Genomic DNA, 19,349 nt, shown 5'->3' with positions numbered 1-19,349 from the left:
GCAAAAATTCCCCAGTTCTTCAAGAGGTGGAGTTTATCTCCTAATCCATAGAACCTGGGCTGGCCCTGTGACTTGCTTGGGCCAAGGGAATGCTATGGAGGTTAAATGTGCCAATGATGGACGCTTCAGAAGCCTTCCACACACTCTCCTGCAGGACGAGGTGAATGGGGTACTTGCCTCAGAATCATAACTTCTGATTTTTCCTTTTGCTTCAGGCTTGGCATGGCTTGGCATGGTAACCGATCCTGTCTTTAGTTAGAATTTTGACATTTTGCTCATCACAGACTTTTGCATTAATTTTGATCTTTGAAAATATTACATTAAGGGAGTTCCCATCATGGCTCAGCAGAAATGAATCTGACTAACATTCTTGAGGACGCAGGTTCGATCCCCAGCTTCACTCAGTGGATTAAGGATCCAGCATTGTGGTGAGCTGTGGTGTAGATAGTAGATGCGGCTCGGATCTGGCATTGCTGTGGCTGTGGCATAGGCTGGCAGCTACATCTCCAGTTTGACCCCTAGCCTGGGAACTTCCATATGCCACAGGTGTGGCCCTAAAAAAGACCAAAAAACTAAAAATAAATAAAAATTAAAATAGTACATTAAAATATTACTTGATTGCTTTTTTGTGCCCAAGGTAAGTGCCTCACGTGTCTCCCTCTAATCCTGGTCCTGCTCTCTTGCAACCCTCCCCAGCTGTTACGGGAACAGGGCAAGCCTACTGGAAAACTGGAGACACAGAGACCACGCATCTCCACCACCTTAGCCAACAGCCAGCCAACCCCAGAGCAGTGACCAGCAGTTGACTGCAGACATATAAGTGAGCTGAGCTGAAACCAATGGAACCACCAGCTGAGTTCAACCTAATTTGCCAATTCACAGAATTGGTTATTGGTTTAAGGTGGTTTTGTTATGTAGCAGCAGCCGGCTGATGTAGAAGGTCCCTCAGCAACTCTTGCATGAAGCAAAGGGAGAGAATAAATGGTTTCTGTGATTGTCCAAGGGAGGCAGGAGAGGTGGCGTAAAGGAATCATTCAAGCCAGGCAACAGCATCCTATGCCTGGGTACATCTGGGGCCTGGCTGTCACGTGAGGCCCCACCCTCCAGCCACCACCCTTTGTCACCCTCAGGGGTTGAATTTACAGACAGGAAAAAACAAAAACAAAAAAACACAGCGGTTCCAGGGCGATGTGTCTTTCTTCTGACTTCTACTTTGGTGTCCTTTCCGAAATGGCTTCCTTTGTCCCCACCCATGGAATGGAGGAGAGGCTGATTTATGTCCAAAGTGAAGGGACCACAGCTGGCCCCGTGCACCAATAAAACCTCGTCTGAGGACTAGGAGTGGGGTGGGGCTGAGGAAGCATCTGGGAAACAGGACAGGGCAGGAGGACGCAGGAGGAAAGTCCCCAGGATTTTGTTTGTTTGTATTGCAGGGGTGGCTCCAAGGAAGTGGACTCAGTCTGCCAAGGGCCCCTGGAGTCTCGGCTTCTGGCCCAGCAGTCACTCCCCTCCACAGAGCAGCTACCTCTAAATAAAGTGCCTATAGCAGAGCAGACTAGGCTGCCCGGACAGAGGCCTCTCTAGGTACCTGGCATGACCCAGCACCCCCTAGTGACCAGAGGTCAGGGACTCCATGACCTTTGCTCCTGGAACTCATGGATTCTTGCTTGCACTGGAGGGGGTACCCTAGCAGGATCCTGCAGCCCCAAAGAACGAGGACACCATTGAGCAAGTTCTGATGAGGCTCCAGGGTCCTGGAGTAGATGGTGTGGATGTAACTTCAGGGAAGAAATCTTAAAGCTGCGTGAAGGTGCAAGACATGGGTTGACTTGCTGGCTCTGCCCCGGGGATCCAAGTGCCTGGAGCCACTGTCAGTAGCCACCTGTCCTTAAGTCTTCTCATCTCAGGAGTCGCCTTTCACCAGCCAGAGACGGGATCTTGGCTTTTGGACTCTACTTGCTGAGAAGGAAGTGGGGGAGGGGTCATCCCCTGAGGGCTGGGACCCCAGGCTGCAAGTCATGTGGCAGGAACCCGCTATCCTCCCTCAGGGAAAACCGATGACCCAAGAAGAGCCACAGTATCTCCCTTCCCTGCCCCGGATGCCTCCAGCATCTGGCCTCCTGGCAACAGCTCTCCCCTCCCCCCACCCGTCTTATTTCCATAATAACAATAACCCAAGTCCAAAACCTCAGAGTCAGGGACTGTGAGATAAGGGGCTACAGAGGTGGGTGGAGGTGCAATGGTAGGGGGAGGCCCCACCTACCTTGGGGGTACAAGCAGGGCCACGGGGCTCAGGCTTCTCAAGGTGGCTCTTGGGTCCCAGCCGAGTTCTCAAGGTCTGGGAGCAACAGGGCGGGAAGAGTGCTGTGAATGCAGGTGGCAGGAGTCCCTGGTGGGGGGTGGGGCCCAGGGGCTCAAGGTGGCTGGGTGCTAAATGGAGAGGAGGGGGCCCATCTGGAAGGAGGCAGAGAACAAGTGCCCGTCCCTCCTCTTTCCTCCCCATCTCCCCCATGCCTCACTCACCCAGGGGCCGGGGCTCTCCAGTGGTTGTCAGGCCCAGCTCCATGGGGTGAACACTGCCCAGAGGGCAGTCCCTGCATGAGCTATGTCTGGACCTAAGCAGTGGGTAAGAGGCCAGGAGATAGAGGCAGTGACCATTAGCAACCAGCAGCTGGCACACAGGTCACTCTCTCCAGCTCACTTCCTGCTCCCTCCTGACTAGAACATTGGGATCCAGGCTCCAGATGAGGCTCGTGTGTTCCCAGGTCCTCCAACACTTCCTCTCTCCAGCCCTGACATTTCACCCAAGCTCTGGCACCACCCCCGGCATCCTCCAGATGCTGGCGTCACTCAGGCCCCAAAGAGGGGGGTGGACTTTCTTCCCCAGTGGTACCTGTGTCTGTGCTCCTTGTACTGGGTGGCCCTGCTGCTCTTGATGACTCTAAGCTATGCTCGGCTGCTCATAACCCACCTCCCAGGACCTTGCTGCTTCCTTTGATATCTCTTTGAAAGTCCCCTCAGGAGTTCCCGTTGTGGCTCAGAGGAATAAGAACCCAACATAGTGTCTGCAAGGATGCAGGTTCAATCCCTGGCCTCGCTCAGTGGGTTAAGGATCCAGCATTGCCACAAGCTGCATTGTCAATCACAGACACGGCTCGGATCTGGTGTTGCTGTGGCTGTGGGGTAGGCCGACAGCGGCAACTCTCTTTCGACCCCTAGCCTGGGACCTTCCATATGCCATGTGGGTGACCACAAAACAAACAAATAAAAAAATCTGAAATTTAAAAAAAAAGGAGCTCCCGCCATGGTGCAGTGGAAATGAGTCTGACTAGGAATGATGAGGTTGCGGGTTTGATCCCTGGCCTCGCTTAGTGGGTTGAGGATCTGGTGTTGCCGTGAGCTGTGGTGTGGGTTGCAGATGCGGCTTGGATCTGGCATTGCTGTAGCTGTGGTGTAGGCCAGCAGCTATAGCTCCTATTCGACCCCTAGCCTGGGACCCTCCATATGCCGTGGGTGCAGCCTGAAAAAGACAAAAAAAAAGACCAAAAAAAAAAAAAAAAAAAAAGTCTCCTCAGGACTCTCCCTGGGAGGTGACATGCAGTCACTGTCCCCCTGCAGGCCCCACATGATCACACTCCAAGCTCTGACTACCTTTGATCCTCTGCTCACAGACCCACAAGCAACACGCTGGATGTCGAGGCCCTGTCAGCCAGTGCCCTGTTCCTGTCTGGGATGGCCTCTGCCCCTATCTACAGCCCAAACCGTGCCATCTCCCTCAGCTTGCCCAGTATGCTCCCAAGGTCAGGCTGTGTCAGGTGTGGTTACAGGGGGGCTGCCTTGTCCAGCACCCAGTGAAGGAGCAGCCCTAGTCTGACCGTGCTTGGTATCACCCGACCCTGACCCCAGATCCTGGAGAACTTGGCACGGGGGCAGCCAGCACCATAGCTGCCCAGCAGTAGGGAACACAAAAGGGTCCTGGGCCCAGCATTTGGGAACTTGAAGGGGGTAACAGCAGAGATGTAGGCAGAGGAAGGGCTGAAAGCTCACAAGAGAGAAGCTGGAGAGGCCTTGAAGGGCACAGTGGAGCAGGAACTGCGTTACAAGCTGGTGAAAAAACAGAGCAAAGTCAAGGGTGAGGCGGCCTCTCAGTGGGAGAAACAGGAGACAAGAAAAAGAGGTGCTGAAGCACAGCACTGGGGGCCTTCGGCTGCCTCTCTGCACCTGAGGGCAAGGCCAGAGGACTTCACCCACCCCAGCCGCCCCAGGCCCGGCAGAGCTCTGAGGAGCACGAACCCCAGAAGTGGGCTCAGGGAGCAGGGACCTTAGTCCTCAGGGCCCACCTACTGCTCATGGGGTCCCTCCTTGAGCCCCAGAGGCACTGTTGGAGATGGAGTCCTGGGTGCTGGAAGCAGCACCAAGCCAGGCCGGCCCCAGGGAGCAGAGGCAACAGAAAGCTAAGGATCACTGCCAGCGTGAAAGTGTCCTGGCCTGCGGAGGACAGGGCATGGCTGAGTCCTGAGGCGCACCACACAGCCCCTGCCCACTTGTCTCCCGTGGCGCACTTTCAGGCTGCACAGGACCACTGTCCACACTACCACCGAACCCTGGCTTGTCACAGGAAGGCGGAGCCCAGCCTGGAGAACAGTGGCAATTACGGTTACTATTGCAGACCTGCAGAGGAAGAGAGAAGGAGGGTCCCATGAGATCAGGGACCCCAGGGTCACTTGATCCCCCCTACATGCACCCTGCCACCTTTCGGGCCACTTACTCCATGGCCATGGCAGGCAGCCAGGCAGAGCTCCAGCTCTTGGAAGGTAGTGTTCTGGCAGCGTCTTTCCTGGCACACCTAGGGCCAGTGTGTGCACTGGGCAGTGAGGGGGGTGATGCTTTGGACTTAGGGACTCTAGTGGCAGGGAAGGGTTAGGTGGGCAGGGCTCACCATTCTAGGTCCACACTGGGTGCCTGACTCTACCAGGCCCAAGTCAGGCAGGTCCAGCTGGGCACCCGGCAGCACGAAGGCTCCTCTGCAGGTCAACTCGCGGCTACCTAGGTGTACGGTGGAGTCCACCGGCGCCGTGTGTGGCACCAGCGCGCTCTGCTCCCCGCCCTGGCATTGCAGTTTCCCACACTGCGCATCCCTGGGAACGAAGTGGAGGCTAGTCAAATAGCGTGGAGTTTCTCCCTACCCTCTTCCCCAGCTTCGCTCGCTCCGCTCCCCACCTCTGTGCACAGGGCACGAAGCTGCCGTCTCCACGCTGCCCGCAGTTCCCGTGGGCGTCTCCCGCGGAGTTCACGACCTGGAAACAGGCCTCCGGGGCTGGGCGGGAGCCTGAGGAAGCATGGGCGGGGCTGGGGGGTAGCCCAGACTCGAGCACGCTACTTCTGCCTCAGTACCCGCCTCCCCGCCCCCGCCCTGCCGCGCCCACCTTCCCTAGAGCAGAAAGCTGCATACACCCGAGGATGCCGCAGAGCGCGCGCGTGGCGGTCTCACCAGGCCCCCAGAGTTGCCGGCACTGCTGCTCAAGCGTGGGACATGCTCCATCCCGGCAGTAGCCGCGGCCACTGGCACAAGGAGAACCGTCCAGTAGGTAAATGTCCGGGGGACAATAGGGAGAGGTGCCCGTGCAGAATTCAGGGAGATCACAGTCGCCCACAGCCCGGCGGCACAGCGCGCCCGCCGGCTTCAGCTACGCAGGTGACCCGATGGAGGGAGGGCAGCGAGGCATAGGGAGACAGTGGACAGTTAGAGATACACGCCGAGAGAGCCATCCGACAGGGGAGAACCCGGTTGGGAGGTCCAGGCGAACCCAAGCACAAATCAGAGCCAGCGCCCGCAGGGGGACCGGAGGGCGTCAATTAGCCTAAGCCAACACCCAAGCTCCCCCAACCCTCACCCCCGAGCCAACCATGCCCTCACCAGGCAGTATGCGCAGCAGTCCCCGTGGGTGCACTGGGCCCCCGCACGTAGCGAACAGTTGTGGGCCAGGCAGCAGGAGTCCAGGCACTCCTGGAGCCGGAAAGGCGAGGAGGAATCAGGTGAGCGTGCAGCGCGCAGACTTCAGGGGAGGGGACGAGCGGGAGCAGGAGGGCGCCCGCTTGGTCCCCCGGGGCCGGGCGTGCGAACCTGACCTGGCCAGTGCCGCAGTCGCACTCCTCGCCCTCTTCCACAAAGCCGTTCCCGCAGCGCGCCCGCGGCACCAGGAGGCCGGAATCCGGCGCGTTGGAGAGGCACGCGCCGCCCCCCTTTCGGAAATAGGCGCGCAGTTGGCGGCGGCTGCAGGCGCTGAACACTCTCGGAAATGGTTGCCTAGGAGCCGGGGAGGGCGTCGGGCGGGCGGGGACCACCCCAGCCAACCCCCGCTCGACTCCGACCCCCCTCCCCCCCAACACACACATGGGTGCTTGGCCACACAGCCGCCAGGTGTGCCTCAGCGATCCTAAAGGCAGAACCCAGAGAGGGTAAGTAACTCGCGCAAAGTCACACAGCGAGCGAGAGGTAGGAGGGTGTGATGCCGAGAGTGGGCAGCCTAGGCCCCAAGGTTGCTCCACCCAGGGATGGAATCACCTCGAAAGATCGTTCTGAAAATAACTTAGGGATTCATGAGAATCTACTGTGCCTGCGTTCCCTCCACTTATGTCTCATAAACAACCCTCGGGGGGGCACTATTATCATCAGCCCTATTTCAGAGAAGAAGAAACTGAGGTATAATTATTTCGCCCCAAGAAATGCAGCTGAGGAAGGCCGGGGTCCCGCGGAGCCTCCCGCAACCCCGCAGCCCCACCCCCTCGTGGGTACCCGGTAGCCGCTGCCATGACGCAGCCGCCCTGTTCCGCCGTGGCCTCCACGCAGCAGCCGTTGCGGTCGTGGCTGAGGCCAAGGCTGTGACCTATCTCGTGGGCCATGGTGGCTGCAGCGCCAATGGGGAGCTCCGAGTGGTCCTGGAGGGCGTGGGGATGGTCACGGAGGGCTGCGGGGACCGCCCTCCAGCCCTTCTCCTCCCCTTCCCATCCCAGGCAGCGCTCACGGTGCTCACGCCTCCAGAGCTCTCGGCGTGGCACATGCCCTCGACGGGTGCCAGACCCACGGTGGCGCCCTGGAAGGCGCGGCCCCTGAGGGCGAAGTGCGGCGTGATCGGGCGGGCCAGGAGTCCGGACCACCCAGTTGGGACCGCGTGAGGGTCGGAGGCACCCACGTGAGCAGCTGTGCCGAGTCGTGGGGCCGCCGTGCCCACAGTTCCCGGCGCCACTGCAGGAAGGCCCAGAGCGTGGCGTTGGCATCTGACGTGACCCGGCTCCGGTCTTGCTCAGTCCACACTTCCAGGCCGGTCAGCGCCACCTGAATGTCTAGAGTCCTGAGAATCTGCAGGCGCACGGGGCAGGGCTGAGGCTGATCCTGTGCTCCTGCATGGGAGTGCCCTTCTTTTCTCCCCTCCATTCACTCTCCACATCTCCAAGCCTGCCCCTGTCCCCATCACCCCCATAAGGGCCCTCTCCCCATGGACCCAACCTGATCCACGTAGTTGGCAACCTCCAGAAGACGCTGTTTGGTGTGGTTCAAGTTCCGGTGCTGGGTCAAGAACTAGAAAGGCAGCAATATGGTAGTGTCACCACTGGGCTGAGCTGGCCCCATCCAAGCCAGCCAACCCACTTGGGGCTCCTCTCACCAGGGTGTGGTCAGCCACTAGGTACAGCTCCAGGTACCTGGGGCTCCAGGGGGACTCTCGCCTCTCCTGGGGAGTGGCAAATGACGACCCTGAGTGGCAGGCTGCTGGCCTTGAGCCCTGACCACCAACCCCAAATCCCAGAAAACACAAAGTTAACTTTCAAATCTTGCCCGAACCTGTTTCTTCCAAATAAAACTATCAGGACAGGAGGCTCTGAACGGGGGCTGAATGTTCCTGTCTCTTCTGATTTCAGAGGGCTCTGGATACTGCATTCCCACTCCCACCCCTGCCCATGCCCGTGCCCCTAACCCTGATCCGGGTAGCTTGAGAAAGGCTGGGCATGTCCCTTTTGTCCCCTGGGTCCCTGTGGCCACAGGCCCCTTTCCAGCTGAGCAGCCGCTCCATCCAGAAGATCTTGTGGGTCCAGAAGTCCTTGGAGTCCTCAGCTGACCAGGGATGCATATAATAGCTGGCATTGTTGCTGAGAACGATCAGACCCCTAGGGTGCAAAGGAGGCAGAGGCGGGCATAAGGGAACCCTTTCCTTAGCCCCAGGCCCAGCCCCCTCCCCCAGAACTCACCTCATCCCAGAGCAGGTGCTGAGGACTACCCAGGAGTCTGGGAAGCCCCTCACACGCCCATGGTAGTGGCAATGATCCTAGAGAGCAAGAGACCCAGCCCCAAGCCTCAGCCAGGGCTGGAGTGGGAGGGGCAAGGGAGAGCATGGGGGCGTGGGGTGGCTCCAACTTCTCCTGGGGAACAGGAGGAGAATGGGGGAAATGGTGGAGAGGCCCTCAGGGGTGCATCCCCCAGCACCCTTGACCCTGTCCTCGAAGCCCATGGAAGTATCTCACCGTGTGGTTGGGGACCAGCACCACTGGCTGCCGATCTGGGCCGTAGTGGGTTTCCGTGTACCCTGGGGCCAGCAGCCTGCTGGAAGGGGGTGTTGCAGAAATTACCGAAGCCAGCCCTGCCTCCTCCAGGATGCCCTCCAGTCTTCCCCCCTGAATGCTGAGTAGCCCTCTGAGTGAGGCACGGGGTTGGCACTTAAGAAGAGCCCAAAGAGTGTCTTAGGGAAGGAACAGGAGCGATGGTGCCTTGCTCAACCCAGAAAAATCTTGAGCTAGAGGGAGAAAGGTGAAGGGCAGGAAGGAGCCTTGATGGCTTAGACATAGAAGTGGGAGTGTGGGAAGCACCGGGGAGGAGCAGGAACAGGAGAGAGTGTGTGGCTCCTGGGGGACCTGTGGCAGGCAGCTGGGTCCACAGGTCCAGGGCATTAGAGAGACTGGGCACAAGAAGAGGAGCCACGAGACACTGCCAAGGAAGTGTGGTGAACTCCCTTGGTGGCCCTGGCTGCTGCCTACCCTTGCTAAGCGTCTGGACAACCCTCTAGCCTACCTCCCTGCACCCCAAGATCCTTCCAATCTTCTCCTCAGACCCCCAGACCCCACATATCTCCCCACCTATCCTTCAGGAATGCTCACTCCCTCTTCCAGCAAAAACAATCCATGTCTGCTTCTGCTCTGCCTGTCTGAGCAGGGATTCTTTGCCCCTCTTTCTCCAGACCCCACTCAAGCAGGGATTCCATCTTCCTGCCAAGATGGCTCAAACATCAATTTCTCTTCTTTAAAGAAAATCCTGGAGTTCTCATCATGGCTCAGCAGAAATGAATCCAACTAGGAACGATGAGGTTGTGGGTTCAATCCCTGGCCTCGCTCAGTGGGCTAAGGATCTGGCATTGCCGTGAGCTGTGGTGTAGGTCACAGATGCAGCTCGGATCTGTCGTTGCTGTGGCTGTGGCATAGGCCGACAGCTGTAGCTCCGATTGGACCCCTAGCCTGGGAACCTCCATATGCCGCGGGTGTGGCCCTAAAAATAAAAAAAAATAATAAAAAAAATAAAGAAAAAAGAAAATCCTTAGCCCCACCTCACCTTGACCACTTTACCCCCAAACTGCACTACAGACTCGTGATGTCTGTTTCTCCACCTTCCTTCTTGCTTCCTCCTCCTGCGTTTGCTCCCCCACTCCACACACTCACCCCTAGGAGGGAGGTGATGTGGCTGCCGTATTTAACGCATGGGGACATCAAACCCCAGAGGAACTATGGTTAGGCGTAGTGGAACCGAGTTTGCTCCCAGTGCATGGGGGAGAATAAAACATGGGTAGTAGGTTTAGAACAGTGCCTGCGATGAAACAAGCCCTCTATCAATGACAGCTACACAATCTAGATGGCCCCACACCATCTTAGACACTCACCTCACCCAGCCCAGCTCTGCCTGCTCGTTCGCCTGCCCAAAGTCTTTGGCCGTGCGCCATCCTGGGCACTCAGCAGCGAAATGGCCTTCTGTGATCTGACCCTACTAGGACCCCCATATTCATTTCCCCTTGCCCCCTTCTCTATAGATGGAGACTCTCCAGGCAAGCCAGACAAAGAGCCACCCCCTGAATGTGCATTGTAGCCACTGTATCTTTGTCCCTGGCATTCCCTCAGCCTGGAGCACCTGCCTATCTTTGGAATGCATCTTGGATTCTCTCTCGACTCAGCATCCTGAGAGCACTCACCAGGTGATGCTCACTCATTCCTGGCAGGAAGCTGACAAAATGCTCCTGGGACCGAGATGAGAACTGTGCCCCACAGCAGAGCTGGCCCAGCCTCCAGAGTCCACTTCAGTCTCAAGGGAGCGAGTCATGGGCAAGCATGGCTCCACCTGTCACCTGCGCCTCCTCCTCTGGGGCCCTCACCCCCTTCAGCCTCCCCCCGGGGTTCCTGCAGGTCCCTGCCCCCAGCATGGATCCCTCCCCAGAGAGAGGGGATGTTCTTAGCTCTCAGGCCGGCCCCTGGCCTGGTACTCACTGGTTCTTCTCCAGCTCGAGGAGCAGCCCCTGGCCTTCAGCCTTCAAGGCCACAAGCCCCACTTCTAGCTTCGAGACCTGGGCAAAAAGGAGTGCAGGGCTGAGAGGACAGGCATCCAGATCTCCTGCCTGCCAGGGAGCAGGAGGGAGGTGGAGCTGGCTGGCAAGGGAGGTCATGGGGAGAGACACAGGGGCACAGGGCAGCAGGCCCCCACTGGCCATGGTGGGTGTGGACGGGTATTGGGTGAGGACATGCAAAGATGTGCCCAAACTCAGGATGGTCTTTGTTCTGAGAGCAGCCATTTGACAGAGCCTGCCAGGTGCAAAGCACACCCTCCCTGGAGAGACGAGGGGTCTCAGAAAGATGCCACGCTTTGCCCAAGGTTACTGGGCCCTCCCTCCAGCCCTCCCTCCTCTTTCATTCCCAGAAGGCTTCCTTTAAGTGAGGAGGGCAGTGGGGTCCTGTGGACATTGATGAGAGAGACTGGGGTAGCCGTGGCTCCCCACAAGCTCTCCTTTCTGTATCTTGCTGCTCTCTACTCCCAGGAGAATTTAGTCTTAGTCCCTCCACCTCCAATTTTTTTTTTTTTTTTTCTTTTTAGGGCCACACCCACGGTATATGGAGGTTCCCAGGCTAGGGGTCGAATCGGAGCTGCAGCTGCCGGCTTACACCACAGCCACAGCAGAATCCAAGCTGCATCTGTGACCTACTCTGCAGCTCATGGCAATGCCGGATCCTTAACCCACTGAGCAAGGCCAGGGACTGAACCTGAAACCTCATGGACACTATGTTGTGTTCTTAACTTGCTGAGCCACAACGGGAACTCCTTTTATTCTTTTTTCTTCTTTTTTTTGGAAACCTCCAATTCTGACAAAGTGCTCTTCCTGCAAATCTCCCTACGCTTCTGGCAGGCTGGCCCCACACCTGCTTCACTGAATCCATGAAGTCAACACTGACCCACACTCCAAGCCAAGAGAAAAACACTGGCTTTCTCAGCTTGATGTCAGGAGGCTGGACCCGAGCCAGCCCGCCCACCTCTCCTTCCCGCTACCCTCTTTACCTCTTTCACCATGCAGGATGACCCCAGCTGCCCCCTTGGTCCGCCTCAGCCTGGCTGGGGGCCCAGAGTTGGCAAATGGGCCAGGAGCCTCCTGGAGAGCTGCTGTGTCTGTGGAACGCTGGCCCTTCCCTTTTATCCCACAATCCACTGGGCTGGGCCCCAGGCCAAGGGGCTGAGAGTCGTGGTGGGGGAGGGGGGGGCCCTTCCTCTGCAGGTGGGGAGCAGATAGTCCCCTCCCCCAGCTGAAAGCCCACCAAGGCTCCAAGCATGAGCTCATGTGGCCGGAATGCCACTTGTTTTACTGGAGAAAGATTTGCGCTAAGGAAAGGCAGCCCAGATGGAAGGCTTCCTCCTGCCCAACCCACAGCCCTCTCCCTGTCCCTCTGGAGCCCCTGCAGTCCTCACTCCCTGCCCTCCTGGTGACTCTGCCCCTCACCTTGCAACCTGAAATGTGGATGTGTTTCCTGCCTCTGGGACAGGACCCCCTGCCATTCTAACTGCTGTGCTCATCATGGCAGACTTCCTGGGGACAGGGGCCAGTGAGGGGGGAAAGCAAAGCCCCTCTGGCATCCCCCTGCCGTTTGGTGGGAACCCAGGCCAGGCCCAGAGGAAGCCCACAGTCAGGGGGTCCTCAGCTTGTGGTGGCCCTCTTCTCTGCTCATGATATCCAGGAGAACAGTCTCAAGGCTCAGGCCAGCCCCATGTTGAATGGGGGGCCTTGAGGGTCTGGGGGGCCCAGCGAGAGCCCTAGGTTGAGATTCGCTGGGCCTGTGGGGGCCCCTAGTTTTCATGGTAGTGCTCTCCTGCCTTCCTCCTTGCAGGCCCTGGGCTGTGGTTTGTCCTCCTCTTTCCTGAAAGTTCAGGATGCAGAGGGCTCTCTAGGCTCAGGGGACACTAGCCAATGGTTTGAAGTCTCTCGGACCTTAGGGGGTCTCAGGCCTCTGGGTTAAAGGGCTGCGTGACCTTGGGTAATTTCTCCAACCTCTCTGGGCTTCAGTTTACCCCTCTGTGAAATGGGCATACAAAGGCCGCTGGCCTCCTGGTTTGCAGCCCAGCTGTGCGGCTCATACAGCTGGGGGCGAGGTTATTCCAGATGTGCGTGATGAGTGGGTGTTGGGAGGAGGCTGGGGCAGTGTGTCCAGGGGAAGCACAGCGAGGTGGGCTTGCATCTGGGGGCACCAGGAGAGTGACTACTGGGCAGAAGTGGATCCTGTATGAATCAGTCAGCTGAAGTTTCGGGCCCCTCCATGGCAGGGTCCTGAAGGGGACAGCAAAGCATCCATGGGGCCCCATGTTCTGGTGAACTTGGCAAAAGGAAGATTTTGGTGTTTTCTTAAAGAGTCCCTGAGAAGCGTCAGGCCCTACAAACTCTGGTGCCACCTCTGCCTGCTGGGATGGGGATGGCCTGAAAAGTACTGGGAAGGGAGGCTCAGGGAGGAGGTGGGCAAGAGGAAGCCGGAAAATGACTTCCATGTGTGCAGGCGCTCTCCATCCAGATGTCTCCCACTCCCACCTGCAAACCTTCAAGGTGGGGCCTCAAGGACTTGGGGGAACTAGGGACCCCAGCGCAACTGCACGCTGAAATCTGGGGAGGGGCAAAGAGGCTGAGAGACACTGGGCCTCTGCAGAGGGAGGGATGATCTGGCACTGACCTGCTCCTCCAGGGTGACCATGTGCCGGGGTCGTCCATCCAGGACCCAGTGCGGGATGACTGGCTCTCCAGCGGTGTTCCCTGGGGTGAGACAGAGCACAGGGGGAGGGACAACAGAGGGATAGAAGGGAGGAGCCAGAGACTCTATCTTCAATACCCGATGATTTAGCCTGGGGAAGGGTGGCCACACATGGGGCATCCTTGGAACTGAGGAGCCACCAAGGAGGTGGCAGGAGAGAGACAAAAGAACCTGAGAAGAACAGCTCAGCTGGGGACTTGGAGCCCACTGGTTTTTTTTTGGTTTTTTTGTTTTGTTTTCGTCTTTTTGCCATTTCTAGGGCCACTTCTGCAGCATATGGTGGTTCCCAGCTAGGGGTCTAATCAGAGCTGTAGCCGCCAGCTTATGCCAGAGCCACAGCAATGCGGGATCCGAACCGTGTCTGCGACCCACACCACAGCTCACAGCAACACCAGATCCTTAACCCACTGAGCAAGGCCAGGGATTGAACCTGCAACCTCACGGTTCCTAGTTGGATTCGTTAACCACTGAGCCATGATGGGAACTCCAGGAGCCCACTGGTCTTGAGGGGAGTGGTGGGAATGGGGATCAGAGACCACCAGGAAAAGATCAAGGCCCATAATGCGAAGGGAAGGGAAATGGGAGGCAGCTCCAGGTATTTTTAGATGGGGCAGCAGATGCCTTTAGGGTGAGAGATCTGTGGAGAGAGGAGGCCTGTGTCTCTCTCCCCCATCATCTGAGAAAAACAACAGCCAGATGTCTTGGGAGGCCTACCTTGCCCAGAGCGCCCACTAGGGGCTTCATACTGGAGGTAGGGCTTCCAAGGACACTGGCCCAGAAGCCCCCTCCTCATGTCTTCACAGTGAGGGGTTGTTTAGGGGATGGAGCCCCAGGGCTCCCAGGCCGGGAATGCTTAAGGGGGCTCCAGGAGGAAAAGCAGAGCCAAGCATTACTCACAAGGCGCCTGGAATGCTTCCTGGAATGCTCCCAGCATCCCCACCCCCGTGGGCCCCTGCAGCTCTCACCACACCCACCCTGCAGGAATCAGACCTCAGGCTACCCAGAGCCTGCAGGCAGCCCTCCCATCCCCCTGGCACTCAGTCCTTTGGGAAGCGCAGCTCCCAGAACTGACAGCTCCCCAACCCCCACCCAGCCCTGGCCCCAGTCCTGCCCAGGCTGAGACAGCTGCTCCTGGATGTGACTCAGCTCTTACCAGACCAGCCCAACCCCTTTCTCCATCTCCATCTCCTCCTCCAGACCCCAACAACAAAGACCTGGACTAGCAGCAGCTCCAGGAAGTCCCCTTCTCCCAAGAAGCCCTTCCTGATTGGATCAGTGAGTTGGCATCAGGTAGATGGGGGTGGGGGTGAGGAGGGGCAGGGCCTTGGAATGGAGGCTGAAGGGCCAGAGTAGGGATGAGTCTGAGTGCACGTGGCTGGGGGGTGGGGTAGGAGGGTCTCAGCCCAGAGAGGACTCACCTGGGTGTAGAAAACCAGGTCCAGCTGGCCCTAGGCTTCCTGGAGAGGGGAGGGGAGGGGGTGCCTGTGTGCATGTGTGGGTGTGGCTTGGGGGTTCTCCTGGCTCTGCTCATATGCTGGCTATTGGCACCTTGACAAGGGACAGGGTGGCAGAAATGGAGCTGTGGTGACTAGGTGGGTGGGAGTGGAAACTGGGGAAGCCAGGGTGGTATGGGGGAGCCCCTCTCCACTCCTCCAGGGGTCCCGTCATCCTCCCCTGACCCCAGCCTGAAGAGGAGGGAGCCGTGGAATGCCTGGGGGCCATCCCCCAAAGGCATGAGGACTGTCATCCCTCCCCCTCGGAGCCCCAGAACAGAGAAAGACACTATCCCTGTTGGGCCCTCCCAACCCTTCGCCCTGCAGTGTTCTCAAACCCACTGCTCCCAGCCCTCCCTGCCCCCCCTCACCAGGCACTTGATGTACAGGATTCCCAATCCTCCCACCCATCAGGGGAGGTTTTCAGCAGCCCCACCTCACAGAGGGATGGAGAGGTCATGCTGGGGAGACAGAGCTGCTGTCTCCTCCCAGGGGGCCGAAACAGGCACAGTTTCTATCTAACCAAACAAGGCAACAATATAAACAGTATACACATGGCCCGAGGCCCTGGGATGAGGGGGGAGCACGGGGTGGTGCATGATGGTGGAGACCACAGCTAGTCCCTTAGTGTAAAGACGCAGCAGGGACTCAAGGGCACCTGTCGTCTGGGGCTTTTCAGGGGCACAGAGACCCCCTGAACCCTGAGGGATGGAGGTGCCTGAACCTTCACACAGGCAGGTGGGCCAGAGCTGAGAACCCAGAGGGATTATGAGGGGCTGAGCAGCTGCTCAGAGGAGAAGGGGCCTTGTCACTTGGCTTGGCCACCTGCCCGCGGCAGCAGCGCAGTGTGCAAGTCTGGGCCGGGGGCCAGCCCAACTTCAGTTGAGAGTCCCTGGGCAGTTCCCACGGAGACCCTCCCAAGCCCTTCCCTTGCCCTGTCCTTTTGGCCGCGAATTCCCAGGGAAATTCAGACCCTCCATCCCTGACAGTGACCTCGCTTGACCCTCGGATTTGCACTCCCACTCACCTCGAAACGCCTCAGCCCCCCACACCTGCCACGGTAGTCGCAGTAGCAGCAGCAGCCCCAGTGCCGGCGACCCACTAGTTCTCCGATACCCCCAGCCCATGGCTGCGAGCGCCGAGCGTCTGGTCTGCGGCTCCCGGCTCCCGGCTCCACCCCTGGATCGCCGCCGACCCACGCACAGCGCAGCCGGCCCGCCCCCTCCCGACCCTCCCGCGCCCCACTCCCCACCCGCACCTCCTCCCCGCGCTACCCCGCACCGAGCCCCGCCTGCCTGCGCCACCACCGTAGCTGATCTGTCCCGCCTCGGACGGGGGGACCCGACCTCGTGTGCCCTAGGGAAGCGGGGCCCACCCTCCCGCCGGAGCAGCCGTCTAGGGGCCAGAGCTGGGGGGAGAGGCGGGTGGGAATCTGTGCGGCCCCCTCGGGAGACCCTCCTGCGCTAAACTGCCCGATAGGTCTCAGAGGCCCCCTACTCGTGGGGGTGGAAGGTGGAGATGGGGCGGGGACCCTGGAGAAGAGCTTTTGAGGACCCCCTGCGCGGAGGCAGAGACAGTGGCCAGGGCTAGGAGGCCACCTGTTGCTGCTCGGGTCTACCCAGGAAGCGCCCCTCTGTGGTCTCTTGGGGCGGACCTTTGTCCTCGCCTGGCCACCAGTCCTGCCCAGAGTCTCCCTGGTGAGAGACTGGCGGCCGCTAGGAGAAGGGAGGCCCCAGAGACAGTGCCAGGCAGGTGCAACCGCAGCCCCAAGCTAGTCTCTGTGCCGCAGTGGCCGCCAGCCCCTGTCCCTGAGGCTCGCAGGTCACCCGGGAGGGCGAGTGGAGGCTGAAGTCCGGCGGGCTCCCTGCGGAGTAAAGCACAGGGGCGCGGGCAGAGAGGGGAGCATCCCGTTGTCACCGGTGGTGGCCACGGGGGGAAGAATAGCACGAAGCCACAGACTCACACATGGGGGTCCTTTTGACCTCAGTAACGTTTCTTGTTTTAAAAGGTTTGTATACTGAGTAGTAAAATTCGGATACAGAATAGCAAGTATTTGGATAGCAAGGGACGTTAACACTTAAGCAAATATATTTGCTTTTGAAAATTCAAAATGCAGCAACTCTTATGGTAGGGAGGGGAACCTATGTTGGCCTGATTCAAACATCGAAAAGTATGATGAGGCACATAGAAAACATCCTTCTGCTTCTCATCCATCCTCTCAGACCATACACCCCCAACAGGAAGCTGTTATTAGCTTCTTATTCAGGCTTTTAGATTATTTTATGCATGTCCAAGACAATACAGATACATTTATTCTCTTTTTAACATTTTTCTGCACTTTAATTTTTTTGGGGGGGTGCTGCACCTGCAGCATATGGAAGTTTCCAGGCTAGGGGTTGAATCAGAGCTGCAGCTGCTGGCCTATGCGACAGCCATAGCAACGTGGGACCCGAGCCTCGTGTGCAAACTTTGTCACAGCTCACGGCCTTGCCAGATCCTTAACTCACTGAGCAAGGCCAGGGATCAAACTCCAATCCTCATGGATACTAGTCAGGTTCATTACCACTGAGCCACAACAGGAACCTCCCTGCACCTTGATTTTTCATTTAATAGCTGCACCCATGGCACATGGAAGTCCTAGGCCAGGGCTTGAACCCACACCTCCCCAGCAACCCGAGCTGCTGCAGTCAGATCCTTAACCCACAGTGCCACAGTGGGAACTCCAGCACCTTGATTTTTTTTTTTTTTTCTCTTAACACGCCTTGGAGATCTTTCCGAATAGTGGTCTCATTTACACTATTCCTATGATTATTAGTATTCTTCTATTATTACTTTGGATTTTTTTTTCTTTTTCAGCCACCCTTTAGCTTATGGAGTTCCCAGGCCAGGGATCAAATCCAAGCCCTGCAGCTGCAGCAACACTGGATCCTTAGTCCACTCTGCCAGGCTGGGGATCAAACCTGCATCCCAGAGCTCCCAAGACACCACCAATCCCGTTGTGCCACAGCAGGAACTCCTACTCTGGATTTTTAAATTAACTTTATTCCATACCATAAAAGGAACCGGTTTAAAGTATACAATTAGATGAGTTTTGCACTTATAAGAATGGGATCTGGGCCCAGGAAGGGTCCAGCTACAGCTACACAAAGCTCACCTGGCCTCCAATTTCTTCCCAACCTGTTAGCTCCTATGCTAACTCCCCAGAATCTGCACATTTCTCAACTCAAATCCCACAGCAGCGGGCTCTTTGCTCCTCCCACCATCTGCCAGGCTACCAGGGGAGTCATGAGCACACCTGACTGGTTCCTCACAGGCACTGACTTCCCCGTGGTGCATTATTCTTCCTTAGGGACCCTTGTTCATTTTAACAATCCCTAGTGCACAAGCCACCAGGAAGAGGATATGAACTCACTTGATGATGGAGAGGAATGCACTTGGAACAGAAACAAAGATGCTGATGCCATGTCTGCTCCCCACACTCTCTGGGGGTTAGGGGTGGGGGTGAGAGTGAGTGTAGGAATGGGGAAACCTCTTCTTCCAGGGGCCAGATCTGGCACAAGATGCCTGTTGAGGCAGCCCAACTGCCTGGCATTTCTTCTCCTTAGGGACCACCAAAACATCTTGATTTCCTCAGTCTTAATGTGTAAGAGGGACTACCTCCTCCAGGAAGCCCTTGACCAGAATGGCCAGGAACACGCCCTGGCCTTCAGCAGATGGGCACTGAGACAGACAACACCCTGCTGGCAACTTTCTCATCACTGTCAAAAGTCTCAGGGATGAGTCTTCCCTTCCTTTGGAAATATAATAAAAACTACATTTCCCAGAATCCCTTGCAGTTTGAAATGGCCAAATGACTAAATTCCAGCCAATAGGAAGTTGAGTGGAAATGACTGGTGCAACTCCTGAGGGGTGTCTTCAGTGGGAATGGGTATGCCTTTTACTTCCATTCTTCCCTCTTGCTGGAGAGAGTGAGAATACAGTGGGGTCATTGTGAACTTCATAATCAAAGGCAACATTTTAGGGATGGAGAAAAAGAAGATAGAAGGATCCAGAGCTCCAGCACCTTAAACCACCGTAACATACCCAGACTTATTAAGAAAGAGAACAAATTTTCTCACATTGAAATTACTGTGGGTGGTCTTGTTAGAGCAGCCTAGCCTACATTCTAGCTAGTACTGAGTGCCCTGACCAGCCTGTGAGGATGTAGAAAGCTCTTCTTCTAATCCATCCCAAAAGTCCAGGGTGAGCTGGGAGGAGAAAGATGTGAAGAGGCAGTGCATTGGAAGATAAATGGAGAGATGAGATCCCGAGAAAAGAAAGACAACATGATCAACTCATTTCTCCTCAGCGTCCCCCAGGGTCAACACCCTCCTGGGTAGATTGGGGTTCACCTCCAACCTTCACACCCATTTTTCTTGGGGTTTGAAGCTAGGTCATAAAAAGTCAGACTGTGCTTTTCACAGACTGTGTGTTTTCACAGAGGTGGGCAGGATCAAATGCCGCCTGGTTCACAGAGCCCGCATCATCACCGATTCCAGTAACTTCTTC

The 19,349-nt window shown here is 57.3% G+C and overlaps 2 protein-coding genes and 1 long non-coding RNA gene across 37 annotated transcripts in view; 1 reads left to right on the top strand and 2 right to left on the bottom strand.

The window, feature by feature from the left end:
- Window positions 1–1,178: 1,178 nt before the first annotated feature.
- Window positions 1,179–15,954, bottom strand: ADAM33 (ADAM metallopeptidase domain 33). 32 transcript variants are annotated; one of them, XM_085003423.1, is made up of 22 exons: window positions 15,829–15,954; window positions 13,231–13,310; window positions 10,519–10,595; window positions 8,518–8,596; window positions 8,245–8,321; window positions 7,974–8,163; window positions 7,665–7,730; window positions 7,508–7,579; window positions 7,194–7,401; window positions 7,026–7,110; window positions 6,797–6,939; window positions 6,130–6,307; window positions 5,918–6,007; window positions 5,492–5,687; window positions 5,221–5,329; window positions 4,940–5,138; window positions 4,769–4,846; window positions 4,563–4,671; window positions 4,341–4,488; window positions 2,524–2,615; window positions 2,264–2,338; window positions 1,179–1,959 (listed from the first exon to the last, which is right to left on the bottom strand). In XM_085003423.1, the coding sequence occupies exons 10-21, from the start codon at window positions 7,059–7,061 to the stop codon at window positions 2,301–2,303; spliced, it is 1,416 nt and encodes a 471-aa protein (XP_084859549.1). In that variant the 5' UTR covers window positions 7,062–7,110; window positions 7,194–7,401; window positions 7,508–7,579; window positions 7,665–7,730; window positions 7,974–8,163; window positions 8,245–8,321; window positions 8,518–8,596; window positions 10,519–10,595; window positions 13,231–13,310; window positions 15,829–15,954; the 3' UTR covers window positions 1,179–1,959; window positions 2,264–2,300. The 32 variants fall into 32 exon arrangements, 25 of the variants coding, with proteins under 25 accessions (XP_084859549.1, XP_084859527.1, XP_020933046.2 ...); XM_085003401.1 differs by having other exon boundaries at window positions 5,453–5,687; window positions 7,194–7,360; XM_021077387.2 differs by having other exon boundaries at window positions 7,194–7,360.
- On the top strand, window positions 14,492–18,627 carry LOC146395230 (uncharacterized). The gene is made up of 2 exons (XR_014832113.1): window positions 14,492–14,598; window positions 15,791–18,627. It is a non-coding gene; the product is annotated as an uncharacterized LOC146395230 (long non-coding RNA).
- Window positions 17,824–19,349, bottom strand: part of SIGLEC1 (sialic acid binding Ig like lectin 1) — a 26,621-nt gene continuing 25,095 nt past the window's right edge. For 3 of the 4 annotated variants that reach the window (XM_021077303.2, XM_085002857.1, XM_021077304.2), the window contains one exon: window positions 17,824–19,349. In XM_021077303.2, the coding sequence (XP_020932962.2) occupies window positions 19,245–19,349 (105 nt within the window). In that variant the 3' untranslated portion in view covers window positions 17,824–19,244. 4 annotated transcript variants of the gene reach the window in all.

This window comes from Sus scrofa, chromosome 17 (assembly GCF_054392235.1).
Source record: "Sus scrofa isolate SSC_HxYL_T2T_F1_AM1 chromosome 17, Sscrofa_HxYL_maternal_Yorkshire_Landrace_v2.0, whole genome shotgun sequence".
NCBI lineage: Eukaryota > Metazoa > Chordata > Mammalia > Artiodactyla > Suidae > Sus > Sus scrofa.
The sequence above is the reverse complement of the archived record's forward strand: the minus strand, read 5'-3'. Positions and strand labels throughout refer to the sequence as shown.